This window comes from Labeo rohita, chromosome 15 (assembly GCF_022985175.1).
Source record: "Labeo rohita strain BAU-BD-2019 chromosome 15, IGBB_LRoh.1.0, whole genome shotgun sequence".
NCBI lineage: Eukaryota > Metazoa > Chordata > Actinopteri > Cypriniformes > Cyprinidae > Labeo > Labeo rohita.
The window spans coordinates 18811711-18835517 of NC_066883.1; the positions used below are offsets into that span (position 1 = coordinate 18811711).

Genomic DNA, 23807 nt, shown 5'->3' on the forward strand with positions numbered 1-23807 from the left:
TTGGATAGGAAAATTTGGAGGGGGTTCACAAATCTTTTGCTTTAGATCGGATCTTCATAGCGTGGATCGGAAATCATTTGATTCAGATCTGGACTTCGGTGTGGGTTCGCGAATCATTCGCATTAGTTTGAAACTTTGTAGTGTGAATCACAAATCATTTGATTCAGATCAGGACTTCGGTGTGGGTTCACAAATCTTTTGCTTTAGATCAGAACTTTGGAGCACGGATTGCAAATCATTTGATTTAGATCGGAACTTCGGAGTGGGTTTGCGAATCTTTTGCTTTAGATCGGATCTTCATAGTGCGGATCACAAATCATTTGATTCAGATCAGACTTCAGTGTGGGTTCGTGAATTATTTACATTAGGTTGGAACTTCATAGTGTGAATAATTTGATTCAGATCAGGACTTTGGTGTGGGTTCGCAAATCTTTGTTTAGATCAGTACTTCGGAGTGGGTTTGTGAATCTTTTGCTTTAGATCGGATCTTCGTGGCGTGGATCATGAATCATTTGATTCAGACCGGGTCTACGGTGCGGGTTCACGAATCTTTTGCTGTAGATCGGAACTTTGTAGCATGAAGCATAAAACAATTAATTCATTTTGGGAATTCGGAGCAGGTTTGCGAATCTTTTGCTTTACATCGGATCTCTGTAGTGCAGATCAAGAATCATTTGATTCATATCAGGATTTCGGAGCGATTTCGTCAATCTGTTATAATACTTTAGTTTTTTGCCCTTTTTAATTAGTATATTTTTATTTATCAATTTCTCTTTTTTCAGAATTTGAAATAGAAGACATAAGTGAGATCTCTGATTGAAGTCTTTGGAAAAAAAATTAGTGCTTGAAAAGTCCTTGAAAGTCCTGTTCTTTATGACTTATAATTTTAAGCAAGAATTGTAAATCAAAAAACACCATCATTTAAAACTAATAGGCTGTTTTCACTTTGAAATACACAGTTTTGATAGGCATGGCTATGATAGGCATTTTGCATATTAAAATAGATGCTGTACTAAAACTATAAAACTATAAAATTTCTGTACATATCAAGCAATCTGTAACAGACAGAGCAATAGTGACACATGATAAAAATATTGTTACTTACAATTGTGTGTTGAGACATTACCAGATCCTTGAGCAATGCCAAGAAACCATTTCAAACACAACACCTTATGCAATAGACAGACTTCTTATTAGCCAACTTGTTATTCAGAGTCTTGTAATCCGTGGATGAATCTCTATCATTTTCCTCTTTAAGTAATCCTGTGTTTGCGTCTCTCATATTTACTCAGCTCCTTCTACATGCATAAATCGTTGGCCTGGCTAAAGAGGCAATGATGTAGAAGTAGGCGTTGATCTTCTGCAGAGGTGGTGTTTTGTCGCATTGTCACATTGAGATGAAACATGAAACAAACTGCCATTCTGGCAGCTTGGTTTCAGTAAAATCTGTTTATGGACTAACATGGAAGTTTTGAGTTCTGAAACCTGAAAATCAAAAGATGAAGGAAAATTTGATTTCTCAGTTCATGACCCCTTTAAAGGGATAATTCATCCAAAAATGAAAACCACCCCATGATTTACTCACCCTCAAGCCATCCATCCGAGGTGTATATAACTTTCTTCTTTCAGATGAATACAATTGGAGTCACATTAAAAAATGTCCTGGCTCTTCCAAGTTTTATAATGACAGTGAATGGCTGTTGATTTTTTATGAAGTCCAATAAAGTCCATCCATCCATCATAAAAAGTGCTCCACACAGCCCCAAGTGGCTAATAAAGTCCTTCTAAAGCAATCTGATGCGTTTTTGTTAGAAAAATATCCATATTTACAACTTTATGAACGGTAATCTCTAGCTTTCGCTAACTGTCATACATGCATTTGTTTGCAGCAAAGGAAAACCAGTCTCCTCTTGGCTTATATCGAAATTCTCCGACACTTTTCTTCACAAATCCTTGTTTTGTTCTTCTAATTTGTGAACGGTGTTTTAAGCTCTCTCCACTGCTCTTCCACATTCGTCACCACGTTAGCCCATGTCCTACATCTTCCTTCCTCTTGGAGTCATGTGAAGTACTTTTTATGATGGATGGATGCACTTTATTGGACTTCAAAATCTCTACACCCATTCACTTAAAGCGTGGAAGAGCCAGAACATTTATTAAAATGATTCTGATTATATTCATCTGAAAGGAAAAAAGTCATTTTGATTTTTGGGTAAACTATACCTTTAAGAAAAACGTTCAACTGTTGTAGACGAATCTTCACGCTCTTCCATACATCCCTTTTCTGCTCTCAGCCCAACACAGGTTCCATGTATCACTGTCTCTGTGGTTAGTCTAGTGCAGGTGGATGGTGATTCTGTGTTGGGTGCTGAATTACCTGAGTTAATTTGTCCAGACTGCATGTGGGAGTTGATATTTCACCCCGCCTCCCCCTCCATCCCACTTCCTTCTGTCACCTGCACACCTGCTGCAGCGCTTTCACTGCTGCCTTCAGCAGCTGACTCAACTCAAGACAACTGTCCTCAAAACACTGACACAGTTAACATCTATAGCATGACAGTATCAGTATCACTTTAAATAATCTGTATAGAGTGTTGTTTTGTAGGTCAAAATCCGGAAACGAAGTAGCATTTTAGCACCTCCAGTTCTATCATCCGGAATCGTTTGACTTGTCATGAAATAGGTGGTTGATATAAAGTGGCTAAATGCGACTACAGAGGTTGTCGGAGACACTAAATGTAATCATGCCAAACAAATCTTTATCTTAATGAACAAAACATGTACGTTTCATAAACTTCTATTGGTCACAGAGCTTATTTTTTTTGCAGTAATTCAAGATGCTTATTGGGTGTGCTGGCCTACAAAATTATGCCAACACCATGGCTTTTAATTGTGTATTTTTAGTAGTTTTGTTCTTTTATTTTAGCTTTTTCAGTTAATAAACTTAATTAACTTAATGATTTTTAGTAGTATTAGTAAACAATAACATCACTGTTTCAAATGATTTCACATTAAATCTTGTAATGACATAACTTTATTCACTCTTGTGTAGTCAAACGACCAGCTCAGTACTCAGCTGTCTGCGCTAGAGGCTGAGAAGGTGGGGCTTATGGAGACTGTATCTAAGAAGGAGGCGGAGCTGGCCAATTTGGGGGTGGAGTTAGAGCGTGTACAGAGCAGTCTGACCAATGAAAGGGAAAGTGGTGTGAAAGCTGCTGAGTCCTTGCAAAACCAACTCAACGAGAAGGTGGAATATTCTGTTCACAGTTTTTTTTTTTTTTTTTTTTAATTTGTCTTGTTGCAATAGTGGCTTTGTATAAGTTTATATTCATTATAAATGCTGTAAATATATGACAGACATGGAGTTTAAATGCCCGTTTTCATTTTGTAGGAGAGTCGTGAGCAGGCTCTAGAGAGCGAGTTGGTCACTCTGCGCTGGGCGGCTCTGCGGGCAGCACTTGAAGAGGCGGGGAGGATCGTACAGGACAGCCTGAATCAGCTAGAGGACCCCGCGCACATCAGCTGCACCAGTTCAGCTGGTCAGTGACCAGCTCAAATTACCCTAAACCCTCCCACTGATTACACTGCCCTACGAGAGCGTAATAAATATTAAAAGACCTTTTTGTGTGTGTAGATTACCTGGTGTCCAGGTGCCAGGTGGCCGTGGATTGCGTGGAGAGGCTGCGGTCGGCCAGAGACGGCTTTGTATCAGATAACACAGGTGAATTACATGTACACACACTCTCATTTCCCTAGTTTAACAGCATTCATCAATGTACCATTCACTCTAGCAGTTGCGAAAGTTAATTTGAAACTGTAGCTTTACAGGTTGCAGGTTACACATCATTTAAAGTAGTTAAAGAACAGTAAAGTTACTCTCTTGAAAACATAATGAAAAATGAAAATTCTGTTAATTACTCAACCTCATGTTGTTTCAAACCTGTTAGATCATCGTTGATCTTCAGAACACAAATTAAGATATTTCTGATGAAATCAGAGAGCTTTCTGACATAGACAGCAACGCAACTGACATGTTCAAGGCCCAGAAAGGTAGTAAGGTCATAGTTAAAATAGTCCATGTATCAGTGGTTTAACAGTAATTTTATGAAACTATAAGAATACTTTTTGTACGCAAAGAAAACAAGAATAATGGCTTCATTTAACAATGTCTTCTCTTCTGTATCAGTCTTTGACGTGCATTTACGATAGTACCATGACGCATTATTACTCCAGCATTTTAAAGCCAGCTCAGCTACTATCATCGAACACTTTTGTAACTCGATCACTCAAAATGCACAAGCTCAGCCCCCCACACACACACACACACACACACACACTATTCAACTAATGATATACCAAATTACCATTACCAAAAATGATTCACGATGAATGCATAATTTCATCATTTTTGTTGACACTCAGTCACTCATATGATCATGTTGTAACTGTTTCTCACTGATTTTCTTGTATGTGTGTGATAGATGTGTCTGGACTGGTGCGGGCAGTGACTCAGTTCGCTCACCTGGTGGGCGATGTCATCGTGCAGGGCAGCGCCACCTCCCACATGGTGCCGGTGGAGCAAGCTGACGGTGAGCATGAGACATCAATCACCTGAACGTCATTCAAAAGAGCTTATATAATCATTTCAGCACAGCTGATTCACCTCAATCTAAATACTCCCTTAAAGACACATTCATTAACACAAACACTGTATGGACCAATCAGCATCCAGAACCAGAACTATCCGTTTGATATAGGCAGCATACATGTCAGTTCTATTATTAAACTGCTAAATGTTTTACAGCACCACCGTATCCACATATAGAGAGACGTCCAAGAATATGACTTTCTAAGTTGGTTTCCATACATCATGAAGGTCATTAGTGTCACTGCTGTTCTGTTAACTCCATCGCCGGAGGTCTGGTGGTTTCGGTAGAGCTGCTTTAAAGGAACATGACATGAACCAGCTAATGTGCGGTTCCCACACGCACGAGCGATCGGGTCACAGCCGTACGTGGCAGGAAATGTGTCTGCCTGAGCGTATGTGGAGTGTCTGCAGGTGACAGATGGCTTGTCTGACTGCTCTCTGCTTTCTGTCTTTGTCTTTGTCTGTCTGTGGGCAGCATTGGCAGACAACGTGAAGGCGTGTGGCGCGGAGGCCCTGGCGTTGCTCTGCCAACTCAAGGAGCAGGAGTCTATGGGGACGGCAGACTGCAGCCGGCTGAGGGCGGCACTGGATACCGTGATGGTCTTGGGCGAGGTGAGCGAACCACTGAGGGATTTTAGTATTATTATAGCATTTGTTCATATTTTGAATTCGCTTTTAGTACACTATGTTAATGTCCTTGTCGCAGTGTAAGTACATTTAAAGGAGAAGTTTACTTTCAGAACGAATATTTACAGATAATTTACTCACCCCCTTGTCATCCAAGATGTTTGTCTTTCTTTCTTCAGTCATAAAGAAATTGTTTTTTTTTTGAGGAAAACATTCTATGGTGACTTCTATGGTGCTTTTGAGTTTGAACTTCCAAAATATAGTTAAAATGTAGCTTCAAAAGGCGCTAAACGATCCCAGCCGAGGAAGAAGGGTCTTATCTAGCGAAACGATCGGTTATTTTCTGTTTAATTATTTTAAAATAAATTCTGCTTTACTTTTTATGTGTTTTATAGATGCATTTTAAGAAGTTTTAAGCAAATCTGTCATCAAAATGATAGCAATAATCAAATTAATCCATAAAACTTGTAATCAAAAGAAAGTACAAAAATACACCGCCCTCCAAAAGTTTAGAAACACCCTAGAAAAGTGGGGTTTTTTCGGACAATATTGGCATGAATCCTTTTTAATTTGTGATCATTTTACACTGATAAGGGACAACACAAACTATGAAAATATATTTTATTACATACACAGTTTATACTTAAATTTTTCGATTCATCAAAATATCCACCATTAGCAGCTATTACAGCTCTGCATAATCTGGGCCTAAATTAATTGTATTCTAAACTTAATTGCCAATCAATTGTTGAAGATATTAAGGTGTGCTGACCCAAAAATCTTTTAAAAACCTGGGCCAAGTTTAAACCAGTAACCAGGCATCACAGCTAGCAAAGGGGCATGTCTGATTTTGACATGTATATATTGCCATTATTATGTGATCAAAATATAAATTATTATTGCTGGTCTTCAATGATAATGTCAAGTTACTTTAATGTATTTACACCAAAAAATTATAAGGATTTATGCTGATATCATCCAAAACCACACTTTGCCAGGGGTGTTTTGCAACTTTTGTACATATACAACAAAATTGTATTTTTTGCCAAATGAAGTGACACAACAGATGTTTACTGTATAAATTAAAATGGGGATAAAAAAGAAATCTTTTGATTGTGTGAAATTCCTTAAAAATGTTTTAATAAATGGTATTATTGTTATTATTATTACTTTGAGAAGTATTTTTACTGTAAATTTTACAGTAAAAATAAAAACAGAGCTGCTCATTCAGGTAGACTTTATATTTATTTTGCTATTTAATAATCATAATAGACATTAGTCCATATCACAATTTGAAGTTGATTATGTACAGCTCTACTTTTGTTTTTTTTTTTCATTTACATTTTACAGTAAATTCGATTTTAATGACTGGATTTTGAACTTTTTTTTTTTTACTTGGATTTTCTACTTATTTTTTTACTTGGTACTTCAACTTATTTTATTTCAATTATTCGACAGTGCAACATATCAAATTTTCATTTAATATTTATTTAATATTTTTATTTTATTTTAATTTATTTAACGAAAACAATTTGTAACAGTTTCAGTTAGCGATTAACTTTATACAACAATAAACAACCCTGAGAGTAGTTTGCTACATTGCATAATTCACCAAGTGACTGATCAGATGAGTGAAGAAGGAAGGGCTTCTAAAAATACGCAGTTGATATTTAGATTTATTTTTCACATTGCAAATAGAAGGTCAGCTCTAATATGTCTTACCATTTGGCACTCCTTTCAACTGAGAGTCAAAAAAGAGATATTAGTATCACGCATATTGCATTCTGGGATACTGTGATCCACACAGTGTGCTGTGGCTATATGCTGCACATTTTTGCAGTCAGTGTGTATCATCCAGGTATTCAGTGACTATGCATATTACATAATGCAGAAGTAGATGTACTAATATGCTGTTCTGTTTTCTCTGAGCAGAAGTTGCGTCCTCGGGGTCTGGAGTTGCAGCAGGGGGAGCTGGGAGATATGGTGGAGCAAGAGATGGCAGCCACATCGGCAGCTGTGGAGTCGGCGGCCGCCAGGATTGAGGTAATCAGACGGCTCCCTGCTCTCCCTGTCCTACAAACAGATGCTTAATAAAACATGAAGCGCTCTAATCTGCTCCTTTAATGTTTTTCCACTTTGCTCTCAAACAGGAAATGCTCAATAAGTCCAGGGCGGTTGACACTGGAATCAAAATGGAAGTCAACGAAAGGTCAGGCTGACCGAGCCACATGTGTTATTCATCTAAATAATGTTTTTATGATTACAGTTACAGTTACAAAAGCATTTTTACAGATTTGATTTGGTTGACGTTCCTCAGCGATCAAAATGTCTCCATGCTGAGCTTGTTTCACTTGGATAGCGCTGCACGTTTACATTCACCCGGACGCATTAGCAGACCCACCCTGGTGCATACGAAACAGGCCCGTGAGTGTTTAAACGTTGCTCTCTGTCACCCCCTGCAGGATCTTGGCGTCCTGCACGGATCTCATGCAGGCCATCAAAGTGCTGGTGCTGTCCTCCAAAGACCTGCAGAGGGATATCGTGGAGAGCGGAAGGGTGAGTCAATGCATCTGACACGTTTAGGAAACTTGAGCTTTAAATGACACAAACAGCGTTAATGAAGTTGCTGCTGTGTTCACAGGGGGCTGCATCTATGAAGGAGTTCTACGCCAAGAATTCCCGATGGACGGAAGGTCTCATTTCCGCCTCTAAGGCTGTGGGCTGGGGCGCCACCATGCTGGTGTAAGTATGTTAGACAGTAAGAAAATGAAAATGTTTGTCATTTTTGGGGAGATTCTGTGATTTAAAATTTCAGTGGTTAACCATTTTAATGGTTTACTTAAATTCTAATTATTAAAAATTGTTGTCTTATAAATTTAATTCATAAAGCTTTAAAAAAAAATTAACAATAATGAGGACCTATTAAATGGGTTTTATTTTTTCACATGCCCTTTTCATTTATTATTTATTTAATTTCTTCCAAATTCTGTTCTTCATTTTAATTGTTTGCTTAAATTGTCCAGTAAATTTAATTAATCAAACTTTACCAATTAAATAAATGTATTACAATTGTAACAATTATAAGGCCCTATTAAATTGGTTTTATTTTTCACGTGCCCTTTTATTTTATTTATAAATTCTGTGTTTTGTTTTAATGGTTTACTTAAATTGTAATCATTAAAAATTATTAACTGTCCAATGAATTTAATTCATAAAACTTCAAATAATAAAGCCCTATTAAATTGGTTTTATTTTTTCACATGCCCTTTTATTTATCCATCTATTTATTTATGCATTTATTTATTTCCAAATTCTGTGTTTTCTATTTTAATGGTTTACTGAAAGTGTAATAATTAAAAATTATTAGCTAATAAATTTAATTCATAAAACTTCATTTTAATATTAATAAGGCCCTATTAAATTGATTTTATTTTTTCACATGCCCTTTTTTATTTGATTTTGAATTTCAGATTTTTTTTTTAATTTTTATATATATATATATATATATATATATATATATATATATATATATATATATATATATATATATATATATGTATATATATATATATATATATATATGTTTTAGGATTTTGTGCAAATTTGACATTAAAAACTGTGGCAATCAAATTAATTCATAAAACATAATCAAATAAAAATACAACAATTAATATACAGCAAAACATTGCATTATTATTTTTTGTCAAATGAAATGCTGCACAACAGTTTTTTTTACTGTATAAATTAATATAAGGATGAAAAACTCTTGATTGTGACATTCCTTTTTTTACATTTTTTAAATGGTTTTAAAAAGTTTTAATATATTGTATTATTAATAATAATATTATTTTGAGAAGTACATCTTAAAATAGAAACAAAAACAGCTGCTCATTTACTCTGAAACACAGAACATGTAGACTTTTATATTTATTTTTTGCGGTGTAATAATCAAAAATATTAGTATGTATTGCAATTTAAAGTTGATTGTGTGCAGCTCGTCTTTTGATTACATTTACATTTAGCAGATGCTTTTATCCAAACTGACTTACAAATCCAAAAATCACCAATTCTGTGACATTTCGCATTATACCGTTAATTCCCTTGTAATGACTAAATTTTGCATTTTCCGCATTGCCCTGCGCTTTCAATTCTACATTAATTGATCTATGAACTATCACCATTGTGCTACCTCCAGTAAAGGTTTTTTGTTCTTCTTGCAGTGATGCAGCTGATCAGGTGGTGCAAGGCAAGGGCAAGTTTGAGGAGCTGATGGTGTGTTCGCATGAGATCGCCGCCAGCACGGCTCAGCTGGTCGCAGCGTCTAAGGTACAACAAAATGCCAGCAACACTGGCACTTGAATGAACGTTAAAGCAGTATAATGACAATAATCTATTTAATCTCTTCAGGTAAAAGCAGACAAGGGCAGTTCAAACCTGTCCCGTCTCCAGCAGGCCTCCAAGGGGGTCACCCAGGCCACCGCAGGGGTCGTGGCATCAACCAAGTCCGGCAAGTCTCAGATCGAGGACACAGGTGAGGTTTTGTTTGACATATACAACACATCCTCCCGACTCAACATTCTCAGACACGTTTAGCTGTGCTGCTCATTTGGGAAATTGAGGTTCGAATCAGGCTTGCAATGTTCCCCTTATAATTTCTTGTCATTTTTCCATTATTCATTAAATAGGAGCCATAAGAAAGTAGTGACAGTGGCAGCAGCCTCATTTTATTTCCCACTGACCTCCACAGTCTCATTGCCCCATTTCACATTTAACTATAGCTGTGAAAACTGGTTTACGGTGCCCTCCAGAGATACAGGAATGAGCAAGTCAGGCTCTCCTCCACACAAGCTCTCGTGCTGATGCTCTTCTCTGGAGGCAAAGGCATTTAAACAACATTGACCAGTCACATGGAGTCAGTGACATTGTGTGTCCTTTTATTTCCAGACCAGCAGGAGGACATTGTGGATGCTTTAGAAACAGCTAGCAAATTTTCTGTATATATAATTTATACTAGACTTCAAAATTTTGGGGTCATTATGATTTTTTTTAAAAGAAAGTGATACTTTTTTCATTAAATTGATACAAAGTGACAGTAAAAGCATATGGTGGTACAAAAGATTATTTCATAAAAATGCTTTTCTTTTTATGGAAGCCCATTTTCACCACTGAATAAAAATAGAAAAGGTACTTGCAAGTTTTGTCAGAATTCTAACTTTTTAACTAACTCAAAATTCTGACTTTTTCTCACAAATGCCAGTTTATATCTCACAATTCTTAGAAAAAAAAGTCAGAATTGCGAGTTTCTCACGGTTCTGGATTTTTCTCAGAATTGCGACTTTCTCAGAGTTGCAAGTTTGTCTCTTGCAATGCAGAATTTTTTCTCACAATTGCCAGTTTATGTCTCGCAATTCTGAAAAAGTCAGAATTGCAAGGTACAAACTCGCAATTGCCTGTCATAAAGTAATAATTGTTTATAGTTAAATAGTTAAATAAAGTTAATAGTTAAATAAATAGTTAGATAATAGTTAAACTCGCAATTTTGAGAAAAAAAAGTCGCAATTCTAAAAATTACAATTCTTTTTTTTTCTCAGAATTGCGAATTTATTTCTGGCATTTCTGACTTTATTACACGCAATTGTGAGTTTATATCTTACAATTCTGAGATATTCTTTTTGAGAATTGCGATACAAGCTTGCAATTCTGAGAAAAATACAGAATCTTCAGACTGACTTTCTCAGAATTGCGAGTTTATATCTTTTTTTTTTTTAAAATATTTTTTCTTTTCTGACTTCAGAATTTAGAGTTGCCAGATATAAACTTGCAGTTGCGAGTTCTAAATTTAGAATTGCGAAATATAATCTCAAAATTCTGACTTCAGAATTCAGACTTGCGAGTTATAAAGTCAGAATTGCAAGATATAAACTCACAATTCTGAGAAAAAAGTCAAAATTGTGAGTTTATCGTAATTCTGACTATTTTGTTAGAATTACAACTTCCTTTCTCAGAATTACGAGTTTATATCTTGCAATTCAGACTTTTTTCATGCAAATCTGACGTAGAATTCAGACTTGATAGATATAAACTTGCAATTGCAAGTTATAAACTCGTAATTCTGAGAAATTAAGTCAGAATTGCAAGTTTGTATCACAATTCTGAGAAAAAAGTTTGAACTTTGAGAAAGTTGCAATTATATTTTTTAGGTAGCCTGTAATTCACTTCCCTGATAGCACACATACATCACAGAGACGTCTATTTGATGTCTGCATTTACATCTGGAAGATGTATTTTTTAGAGTGTTTGCTCATCTGCAATACGTCTATAGGACGTTTCCTATCAGACGTCAAATAGACGTCTATTAGATGTCTTTAAGATGTTCACGATTTAGAATGTATGTAAAACTGACATCTTGCAGACGTCTGTCAGATGTTTGTAAACAACAGATGCTTTCCAGATCAAGTGATCTTTAACAGACCTCTTGCAGACGTATTGAACAAGAACACCTGCAAACAAGAAAATTGTCTCAGTAGTCTAAAACCTGTTATGCACAAATTAAAAACCATAAAATTTCAGTTTTGATAAGTATTTAAAGCTGAATTCTCTCTCTTGTTTCAGAAACTATGGACTTTTCCACAATGACACTCACTCAGATCAAGAGGCAAGAGATGGACGCACAGGTGAGCGTGTGTTAACCTGTTTCCCATCTATTTGTGCAAGTATGTGAATAAATCTGACTGTTTAACATGTCTCAGGTGCTGGTGCTGGAGCTGGAGACCCGGCTGCAGAAAGAGAGAGAGCGACTGGGTGAACTGAGGAAGAAGCATTACGAGCTCGCTGGCGTCGCAGAGGGCTGGGGAGGGGAGGAAGAGGGTAAGACCCCCCCAAAATCACAAACGGCTGTCTGTCAGCAACACAAATGCAGTCTGACCATTGGCCAAAACTCATCCTAAAATAGAGGTTTTTTTTAGGCTGATGATAGAGTATCAAGCTAATTAGAGGTGCAAAGGGTGTGTCGTGTTTGCTCGTACATAATTCGCTCTTTCTTTTGTGTTTGTCCGCAGGAACGGGTTGAGACTCGTCGTGTTTGGTGCAGCAGCCCTACAGACGGGGAGCTTGACGTCTTTATATACACACTATCTTTCCCTTCTCCCTTTTTATTGTACTTTTTAACTCTTTTGATTTCTCTATTGTACATTAAAGCCAAATAAAAGGTGCTTTTTTTTCTAACCTGCTCCCTCCCCTGCCCATGGAGTCTGGAGGCGTGAGGAGTGTGCCGATATCGTGACGAACGGGGAGGGAGAGGAAGGAAGTGGATGGCACACCACCTAGTGGACAGAGAGGGAAGTGCAGGCTCGCTGAACTGTCTGAGTATTTCATGTCCTCTTCCTCCTTATACGGAACGGAGAACCTTCCCCATGTAGAGCAGTCCCGTCTCCCCGTCAGACATCCCACGATGCATTGCACAAGGGTGAGTCACCCCATTTTGCAGGAAATGACACTCTGCTGTGACCCTTCCGGACTCAAGTTTTACGAACAGCAGCAGTGTGCGACTTCCGCCTCTCAAACGCATTCCTTAAGGTCGCGTAGGATCGCCCTCGTCTGGGTCCGTCCTTCCCTAGTCGCCCCTAGCAGTGGTCACTGGACTAAAAAGAGGAATAGATGATGACCTACTGTGGACTAACACCTGAAAACACTAGCAAACTCAACCAAGACTCACTTTTTCTGTACCATGTTAAGCTTTCCTTTGATTATGTTCCCGAGGCATTAATTTTATAAGAAAACCTTAATAGATTTAATCCACTGGCTTTTTACTGTTCCACCATGTTGGCTTTTAGGGACGAACTGCTAAATAGCTCATCTAACGTATGATATTTCAGCAAAACTGTGTCTTGATGCGTTTCACCAGTTTCAAGTCCATGACTGAATATGAACTGACTGTTTTTGTGAGACCTCACGTTGGGCTAGAGCTCATTGTTTTTGTTTTAATAGCTTTGTTTAGGTCATAATTTCGTCAGCACAGGTAGATACGGCACCATATTGTATTAGTAACGGTCCATAAAACGGTCCCGTGCGGTTTACACGCTGTTAAAATGACAGTACCTGTTAATTCCTGTTGTCTTCTTCCAGCTCCGCATACGCGTACCCCTTCACACGGAGGCGAGGAGAGACATCCGTGCCTTCCAAAAGGGAAAAAGGGTCACATTCCCTCAAAAAGACCTTTAAAATCGTGATCTGGGTAGCATTAGGACAGTATTTTTAAAAATGTAGTTTGGTATTTTGCGAACTGAGATCATGAAATTAGTAGAGTGTGGGGTGAGAACAGATAGCCATCCCTGTGTTCAACTCTGGTGTGTTTTGTTTGGATTTTCAAGATTCCGTTTTCCAACTGGATGTATGAAACAAAGAAGAAATGGTATGGAGCTCTTAAGGTGACATGGTGATGGAAAAAATGAGAGAAAATTTTACTGTTGAATTCTCTTGGAAAACTGCCTTCGTTCACAAATCTTTTGCGTTCACTCACAAAAGCACAGAAATATCATTTTTATTTCCACCTCATATTTTCATCACAGCACAAACACAAAAGATTCTCTAGGAAACGCAAAAGCTTTGAGAGAGAATGCAAAGCTTCTCGAAGGAAATCCAAAGGTTTTGCGAAAAAGCGCAAAGTTTCTTTAGGAAGCGCAAAAATCTTGCAAGAGAACACAAAGTTTCTTGGGGAAATGCAGGTTTTGCAATTGATTGCTAATATACTGAGGGAACACAAAAATTTTGTGAGTGAATGTAAAGTTTCTTAAAAACGCACATGTTTTGTGAGAAAATGAATTTCTTTAGGAAATGCAAACATTTTTTTTAAAATTTGGAAGGAACAGTTTCTTGGGAAACGCGTGTTTTTGAATTGAATGCAAATATATTGAAGGAACACAAACATTTTTTGAGCGGATGTAAAGTTTCTTCGAGAAAAACTAAAGTTTTGCAAGAAAACGCAAAGTTTCTCTAGAAAATGCAAAAATTTAGCACATTTTGCAAGCGAACACAAAGTTTCTTGGGGAACGCAAATATATTGAGGGAATGCAAAAATTTTGAGCAAGTACAAAGTTTCTTGAGAAAAACATTTTGTGAGGAAGCGCAAAGTTTCTTTAGAAAAACAAAATTATTTAGCATGTTTTGCAAGCGTTTCCTGGAAGAACAGGTTTTGCAGTTGAAGAAAAAATGTAAAAGTTTTGCTAGGAAACGCAAAGTTTCTCTAGGAAACGCAAAAATTGTGCAAGTTTTGCAAGCGAATCCAAAGTTTCTTGAGGAATGCAGGTTTGCAATCAAACGCAAATATTGAGGGAAGTTAAATTTGTGAGCGAATGCAAACACAAATTTTATATATTTGAACACAAATATATTAAGGGAACACAATTTTGTAAGTACAAAGTTTCTTGAGAAAAAAGCAACATTTTGCGAGAAAGCGCAAATTTTCTTGTGAAAAACGCAAACATTTTGTACGTTTTGGAAGCGAACACCGTTTCATGAGAGAACAAGTTTTGCAGTTGAACGCAAATATATTTAGGGAATGCAAAAATGTGAGAAAAACACAAAAATTTTGCAAGTTTTGCAAGCAAACAAAGATTTCTGGGAGAACAGGTTTTGCAATTGAACGCAAATATTTTGAGGCAATGCAAAAAGTTTTTCTTGATGCAACATGCACCGTTTTCTGAGATAACACTAGAAACTTCTGGGATAACAATAAGTTTACAATTGAATGCATATTTATTGAGGGAATGGAAAAATTTTGAGTGAATGCAACATTTCTTGAGAAAAACGCAACAGTTTTGCGATAGTGCAAAGTTTCTCTAGGAAAATAATTTTGCAAGAGAAGTTTTGCAAGCTAACACAGAGTTTCTTGAGGAATGCAGGTTTCGCAATCAAATGCAAATATTGAGGGACCGTAAAAAAATTGTGAGCGAATGCAAAGTTTCTTGAGAAAAACGCAAAAGTTTTGCAAGGAAGAGCAAAGTTTTCTAGGAAATAAATTTTGCAAGAGATGTTTTGCAAGCGAACACAGAATTTCTTGGAGAATGCCGGTTTTGTGATCAAACGCAAATATATTGAGGCAACTCAAAAAATTTGTGAGCAAACGCAGTTTCTTGAGAAAAACTCAAACAAAGTTTATTGGGGAACGCAGAAGTTTCCAGAGCGAACGTTAATATATATAAAAAATTTCTCCCAACTTTTCCATCACCATCTCTTTTTATAAGCGCCGTAAAATGGGCAAAAATTAATTTTAAACACATTTTGCTTAAAAAAATTAAGTCTGTTTTATAGTTATATATATTTCTCATTATATACAGTACAAATATTACCATGACGTATACATACTTTCAGTTGTACTTTACAATTTAAATTGTCGTTTTATTTATAGTAATATCTTAATTTCAAATGAATTTAACAGAAATATTTACTCACACACATACATACATATATAAATAGGCTTAATTTTCTTTACGCAAAATACAATATTCATTTTTGGGGGGATGTTTAGTCATTTCTTGACCATTTTCATGAGATTCACACAAAATGGAGATACATGAAGAATGTAAGTAAACTGTTTTGGGTTGAAGAGGTCTGTCCACTTCTGTCAAAGCAATGTTAGACCACATAGCCTTGTAGACCACCACTGTCTGCCAGCAGCACAGCTCTCACCAGGGCTCACAGGGACTTGCAGTCTTGTAGTCATCTACAAACCAGGGTTACCTCAACTTCTCCACAAACTACCAGTCAGTAACTACAAAAGAGAAAATGATTGAGTTTCGGCTCCTGTAGACTCAATATGAACATGCGTTGGCTAAACCATGAGTGCGTGTGTGCGTGTGTGTTCTTTAATACTAATATAACGTGTGTTTGGGTGGATGCTGTGTGACTGAGATATGATATACTGTATATCCCTTATGTTGTTATGTCTTAATATCCTCATATTGTTTCACTCGTTGCACTGCTTTGGCTGTTTTGTTAAGTTGCGACACTGGGTATTTAATTTCTGTTTTTTCGGAGTGTCATCATCACCTCCGGTAATGGTTTATTTCACCGTTTAGATTCGGTTGTCTAGTCTTACCAGCTCAGCCAGCCTTTAAACTGCCTCTCACTTTTGTTAATGGAAAAAAAAATAAAAACAAGACCGCTCAGTAACATTTTGGAGAATATCTTTGTATGATATATACTAAAACTATGTGTGTGGGTTTGTTTTATTTTTCAGTTTTTAAATAAATATTTCACTCATTGATATAATCAATGGTTTGTCTTTATTTGTATATGTCATAATAATTGATATTACAGTCTGCGTTGTTGAGGTTTTTAGAGGCCAGAGGGAAAAATCTCCACGCAACATTGTGTAATTATTAAGATAAAGCCACCGGTGAGTTATTCGGTTACATAAAATGATTTGTTCCAGCGATAAAAAGAAATGACTGGATCTGTTGACATGTTGAAGATTATCCCACCAGGTGTCACTAAATATTACATACAGGTCAGATAAGCTCATCTTGTGTTGTTTAGTCTGAAACTACATAACACTGTCTTTAACCGGATTTAAGGTTTCCAGTATCATATAATAAACAAAGTAAATCAGAGTAGCAGTAGAACACAGTGTTAATATGAAAAGAATATAGATACAAATGTATTCGCGCGTTCCATTTCTACTAGCAACTTAAAAACGTACGTCTTTAAAAAGTACATCTTTTTACCCTATTTCCCCCTAAATGGCCTATCTTTATTTTCTGAATAGCATGACAGTTTACATAGGAATTAATTGTTAGTGAAAAACATTAACATTTGTAATACCTATGCGTTGAAGTGTCTTGATGTTCACTATTGTAATAAAAATTAACTTAAAAGATTAACATAAAAGAACTCCCTCTCACTTTTAATAAGCAGGGAAAATGCCGACTTTAAATAACCCTTCACATGCTTAAGTTTGCGTTGTAAGAATGTACAAGGATATACCTTAAGATATGCCTGTAAATGTCTGATTGGTTAGGAAATCGTCAGATTAAACAATACCTAATCAATAGTGTTTTCAGGACGCGTCATCAATCGGTCATATTGGCGGCACTGAATGTAAACAACGCCACTGAACCGAACGAAACTCGCATGTTTTGCTGATTATTGCTGCTGAAAATGGTCAATTATTGTCATGTTTTGGTCTGTACATTTTATTTATTTGCACTCTTCTTTGTTTATAACTTTTGGCAGTCTTGTACTCTAAATGTTTTTCCCGGTCCAACATTCAGAGTACTAGACTGCCAAAAGTTATAACAAACCAAGGAGAAGAGTGCAAATAAATAACATGTCTGAGGAACAAAATACGTTTGAGGTTGGCCAAACTGAACCAAGATTTCCAGGGCAGGAATCTACATTTGTGTTTGTTCTTATCATTTCCGGCCAGGTAGGTTAAACACTTTTGCCGCCTTCCAGAAAAGGTCGGAAGTGGGAACATCCAAGTTAAAATATCCCACTTCCAACTTCAGTGTGTTCCAGACCACACTTCACGTTAACATATCTGTTCCCAGCAGGCACTGGACGTCTATATAACGTCAGGTTGACGTTGGACATGATGTCGGACAGACGTTGCATTTTGGTTGAGAATGAAAATCGCGTTGACGTCAGTATTTGACGTCAATTTGACGATGACATAATGTTGGATTTTGGTTACACAACCTAAAAACAACAAAATATCAACGTCAGCTGACATTGGTATTGGACATCAATTTAACGTTGACATTAAATGTTGAATTTACATTGAATTTTGGTCAGCCGATGTCGCAACCGAAATTTAACCAAATATCAGCGTCTTATGACGTTGTGTGCCTGCTGGGTTAATTATGACAAAAAAAAACCAAATGCTTAATTTCGTTTTGAAAACAGTTGTCAAAACGATAAAACTAACACTGTAAAAAATATCCCGTAAAATTTACGGTAAAAAAAACGGGAGCTGTGGTTGCCGGAATTTTACTGTAAAAAATACGGTAGCAACATTTTATGTTTTACAGTTTTCACTTAGCTTTACAGGTAAATACCGTAATTTCATTAACTGATATAATGTTAATGTACCAACCTACTGAAGTACTGAAATCTGTTTTGTACCTTAGTAATACACTGATAACCACCAAAAGCAGGTGGTGATAAGAAAGTCAAATGATGAACCAAAGCTCATTACAAACATCTTTTAAATATTAACATATAGAAGGTGCACGGTGTCATTCACACAAACACTAAACACCATCATGGTAACACACATGAAACTGAAATAATGCATAAATATTAATTTTAAAACATTAGATGTAACATAGAACCCTAATGTACAAAACAGCTAAGAAAAAACTAAGAAGAAAGGGTTATTTCAACAAAAAAACCCATCAAATTTAAAAAAAAAAATGTAACACAGGGAATTCTGGGAATGTCAGTTTACGGTAAATTTCACGGTTCACTGTAAATTTTACGACCTTTTACCGTTAACCATTTAACAGGTTTTTACTGGAGCATTTTTACAGTATTTTTACCGTTAAATTAACGGTAATTTTTTACAGTGAAGATGTAATTTTATAAACTTAATGTCTAATGTTTTTAAGTTTGACATGCAGCTTCATACTATGCTCGTTAGAATAAGTGACGTCAAATCGATTGATCTGCACCGAGTTCACAGGTTAAATGGACAGATATCCATTTTCAAGTGGTGTTCCAGACGAAAAATCCGAATTTCGAGTTGTCTGGAACGCAGCGTTAATTAATACTGCTTGTACGTATTACCACCTATTAACCTTCGTTTGTCAAAATATTGCACCCTTTCCTGCTTACTAAGTCCTTCTCTATATGATTTAGCAGCTTCCACCCGGTTTTCCCGTGATTTAGACAGCATAAATTAGCAGAACAACATATTCAGTAGTGCATTTACCGTGCAATCCATGTAAAAGTTTACATCGGAGAATGGCGATATGGCCGCGCATCCTAACTGACCAAATCGTGACAGAAGGGTGGAGAATTCCAAAGATCCGCCCCCTTTGTTATTGTTGCTACGTCGGACAAGACACACGTCGGACATGGCGCTCATCATGTTCTCACACAGTGAAAAAAACATCGCGGAGCAAAGAGAAAACCGACAACACGGTAACTTAAGGTATGAAACAAAGTCTTAGCTTTAAAATGTGATTTTTTAAGAATTTCAAACAATAAATACCGTTCTGTGGCTTTTTAATGTGTCGTGACAGATAGCGCCTCAGCTCAAGCAGCTTTTAACCTATTATCTCTAGCTTTTTACTAGTTATAGCATAAAATAAAGATGAATGAACACCAGAATATCTTGTGTCTATCGCGGAAAGACCCAAAACACCATTTTTTAAGTTTAAGTCCTTGTCCACCAACGTTAATCTACTTTCCTGTCAGGTTTGTTTGTCGGACAAAAAATGTCAAATTCTTCGTTATGACTGGTCAGATCACCTGTCAATCAAACTTCCTTTACTTTTGACGTCTTAACATTAAGCTACAAGCAATACATACTGTTCTAAAATAGAATGTTCGCTTATGCAGATTATAGTAAAAAGGAATGTTTGTGCTTTAACGTGTGGAATAGGAAAAAGGAAAAGGAGGAGAGAGTTGAATACTGAGTACCAGCAACTATTGAGTAAATTGAGTGTTTATGTAACTACTGAGTATTTAAAAATCGCCCAGTGCATTTTTTTTTTTAGAACTGCAGTTAATTTTCCATCAAAGTGCTAATGCAGTTTGTAAACTTCAGAGGACTGCCTGATTTCAGTCAGCTTGCCTTCAGCCAGCACTCAGGGCAGGTTTTCTTTGGCCTAACTGCTGCTTTTGGTCAGGGTGGTGGGTTAACTGTGCACTGTGAGTTTACCAACCTATCATCCTTCATTGATGAACTGATCGCAACCTTCCAGAAGATGAGTTTTAGTAATGGGACTCGAAAAGTTGGAGAAGCATCACCTTCATACTCTGAATGCCAGGGTCAAACGCTAGCTTTTGGGCAGACCCTTATTTACAGTCGGACACGATCCTTCCAGCAGACCCCTGGTCGAGGTCAGACCTGCACTTATGGTCGAACCCAAACCTTCTGGAAGACCCCTGCTTCCAGTCAGGCCCTGGCTTCTGGACAGGCCCCTGTTTACAGTCAGACCCCAGCTTTCTGGCAGTCTCTCGCCTTTAAAGATGCCAAGATTGGGCAACCATCATCCTCCATAGATGAACTGACAGCAGCTTTCCAGAGAGTATGTTTGAGTGTCAAGACCAGTTCTCGCAAGCGCCCTGCTACTGCCTTATGCAGACTGGTAGGTACAGTTACGTTACAGTCCTGAGGATTAACTACTTTTTAAAATATAGTGTTCAATCTAACCCACTGAATCACTATTTGTGTTCTTTTAAAGGGAATGGATACAGATGACACTGTGAAGATGTCAAGACCTTGCAAAAGACCCAGATGCTTCTAGTTCATTACCACTTCTGTGTTAATGTTTAATAAAAGAATGAGCACAATATTCATATGTGACATCCATTTCATGGATTCATGTTCATTTAATTACCACAGTTTCTAAGCATGTACCTTCTGTGCTAAAGTATAAGGAAATATATATATATATAGAGAGAGAAAGAGAGAGAGAGAGAGATATACACACACACAATTTGTAACAACTAGGCCTGGTCTCTTCTATAATAATAATGTCAGTGTTGTAGTCACCTGTCTTTTTTTTTTTTTTTGATTAATTATTTCCTGTACATGTTTACAATATAAAGCATTCAAGCATAATGGTCTTTGCATTCAAGACATTTGGCAGATGCTCTTAAAAGTAAAAGGGATTTTATGTTCTTGCATCTCCACAAAGTATAATGACTGCTGTAATTGCTGTCCTAATGGGCTGTGAAACAGCAATACACTGTAGACAGCAAAACAAAAGAGACGTCTGATTTTGTCTTGAAGTGGTTTATTTACGTTGCTGTCTACAAAATTACTGAAACATGCTGTCTCACCTAAATAATCACTGCCTTTTGATAAGTTTTTTTGAATGAAAATCAGAAAAATAATTGACCTCTTTCAAGATGATGCGTTTCCTCTCAGGTATATGCATTTGTTGTACATATACTGAGACATAATGACACATTGTGAGGAAATTATGCCATCTATTGGACAGTGTTGGTAGTGCATTGTTTGAAACATTTTAATAAAATATGGAAAGTGTTTAACATTTTTTATCTTTTTACTAAGTGTTCAAGTGTTTCTTCTCTAGAATGCCATTATTGCTGATAAGAACAAGAGATGGTTTAGTAATAATGGTGTGCTGGCTCCTTACAGTCTCAGTTTGGCACACTTACCATTTATGCCAATAGTGAAGAATCCAGCATCTGTGAGAACGCTGAGACCCAAGAACTGAAGGGTTACAAAAACAAGATCCTGCTATGCTTATGTCTTTAAATGTGACCCTGGACCACAAAACCAGTCATAAGGGTCAATTTTTTGAAATAGAGATTCATACATCTGAAAGCTGAATAAATAAGCTTTCCACTGATGTATGGTTTGTTAGGATAGGACAATATATTGCCGAGAATTTGGAATCTGAGGGTGCAAAAAAAACAAAATATTGAGAAAATCACCTTTAAAGTTGTCCAAATGAAGGTCCTAGCAATGCATATTATTAATCAAAAAATACGTTTTTATATATTTATGGTAGGAAATTTACAAAATATCTTCATGGAACATGATCGTTACTTATCCTAATGATTTTTGCCATAGAAGAAAAATTGATCTTTTTGACCCATACAGTGTATTTTTGGCTATTGCTACAAATATACTTGTGCTACTTATGACTGGTTTTGTGGTCCAGGGTCACAAATATTATTGTAAACTGTTCTGAGCACTTTTACTAGATCTATTTATCTATCTATTTATCTATCTATCTCTATCTATCTATCTATCTATCTGTCTATCTCTGTCTCTGTCTCTCTATGGGGTCTGACTGTAAACAGGGGCCTGTCCAGAAGCCAGGGCCTGACTGGAAGCAGGGGTCTTCCAGAAGGTTTGGGTTCGACCATAAGTGCAGGTTTGACCTCGACCAGGGGTCTGCTGGAAGGATTGTGTCTGACTGTAAATAAGGTTCTGCCCAAAAGCTAGCGTTTGACCCTGGCATTCAGAGTATGAAGGTGATGCTTCTCCAACTTTTTGAGTCCTATTACTAAAACTCATCTTCTGGAAGGTTGTGATCAGTTCATCAAAGAAGGATGATAGGTTGGTAAACTCACAGTGCACAGTTAATCGTCCGTCTATTTATCTGTCTCTCTGTCTGTCCATCTGTCTCTGTCTGCCTGTCTGTCTCTATCTATCTGTCTGTCCGTCCACCTGTCTATCTCTGCCCATCTATCTCTGTTTGTCTCTCTCTGTCCGCCTATCTATCTATCTATCTATCTATCTATCTATCTGTCTGTCTGTCTATCTATCTCTCTGTCTGTCTCTGTCCATCTATCGTCCGTCTATCTATCTGTCTCTGTCTGCCTGTCTGTCTCTATCTGTCCGTCCATCTATCTATCTATCTATCTGTCTGTCTGTCTATCTATCTCTCTGTCTGTCTCTGTCCATCTATCGTCCGTCTATCTATCTGTCTCTGTCTGCCTGTCTGTCTCTATCTGTCCGTCCATCTATCTATCTATCTATCTATCTATCTATCTATCTATCTATCTATCTGTCTGTCTGTTTATCTATCTCTCTGTCTCTCTGTCTGTCTCTGTCCATCTATCGTCCGTCTGTCTATCTGTCTGTCTCTGTCTCTCTATTTCTATCTATCTATCTATCTATCTATCTATCTATCTATCTATCTATCTCTATCTCTCTATCTCTCTGTCTCTCTCTGTCCATCTATCGTCCGTCTATCTATCTGTCTCTGTCTCTGTCTCTCTATTTCTATCTATCTATCTGTCTCTGTCCAACTATCATACGTCTATCTATCTGTCTCTCTATCTGTCTGTCCGTCTGTCTCTGTCTGCCCGTCTGTCTCTATCTATGTATCTGTCTGTCTGTCCATCTGTCTATCTCTGCCCATCTATCTGTGTCTCTCTCTGTCTATCTATCTATCTATCTATCTATCTATCTATCTATCTATCTGTCTGTCTGTCTATCTCTCTGTTTGTCTCTGTCCATCTATTGTCCGTCTATCTATCTGTCTCTCTATCTGTCTGTCCGCCTGTCTCTGTCTGCCTGTCTGTCTCTATCTATCTGTCCGTCCATCTATCTCTGCCCATCTATCTCTGTTTGTCTCTCTCTGTCCGCCTATCTATCTATCTATCTATCTATCTATCTATCTATCTATCTATCTATCTATCTGTCTGTCTGTTTATCTATCTCTCTGTCCATCTATCGTCCGTCTATCTATCTGTCTGTCTCTGTCTCTCTATTTCTATCTATCTATCTATCTATCTATCTATCTATCTGTCTCTCTCTGTCCATCTATCGTCCGTCTGTCTATCTGTCTGTCTGTCTCTCTATTTCTATCTATCTATCTAT

The 23807-nt window shown here is 37.0% G+C and overlaps 1 protein-coding gene across 2 annotated transcripts in view; it reads left to right on the top strand.

Moving 5' to 3' along the window:
* hip1 (huntingtin interacting protein 1) overlaps positions 1-16547 on the top strand; it is a 60630-nt gene extending 44083 nt beyond the window's left edge. For both annotated transcript variants that reach the window (XM_051129566.1, XM_051129567.1), the window contains exons 18-31: positions 3053-3247; positions 3392-3539; positions 3635-3721; positions 4482-4589; positions 5124-5260; positions 7208-7318; positions 7426-7484; positions 7738-7831; positions 7917-8017; positions 9496-9601; positions 9683-9806; positions 11888-11949; positions 12025-12142; positions 12334-16547. In XM_051129566.1, coding sequence (XP_050985523.1) covers positions 3053-3247; positions 3392-3539; positions 3635-3721; positions 4482-4589; positions 5124-5260; positions 7208-7318; positions 7426-7484; positions 7738-7831; positions 7917-8017; positions 9496-9601; positions 9683-9806; positions 11888-11949; positions 12025-12142; positions 12334-12344 — 1461 coding nt within the window. In that variant the 3' untranslated portion in view covers positions 12345-16547. The remainder of the gene's footprint in view (positions 1-3052; positions 3248-3391; positions 3540-3634; positions 3722-4481; positions 4590-5123; positions 5261-7207; positions 7319-7425; positions 7485-7737; positions 7832-7916; positions 8018-9495; positions 9602-9682; positions 9807-11887; positions 11950-12024; positions 12143-12333) is intronic.
* Positions 16548-23807: the final 7260 nt, after the last annotated feature.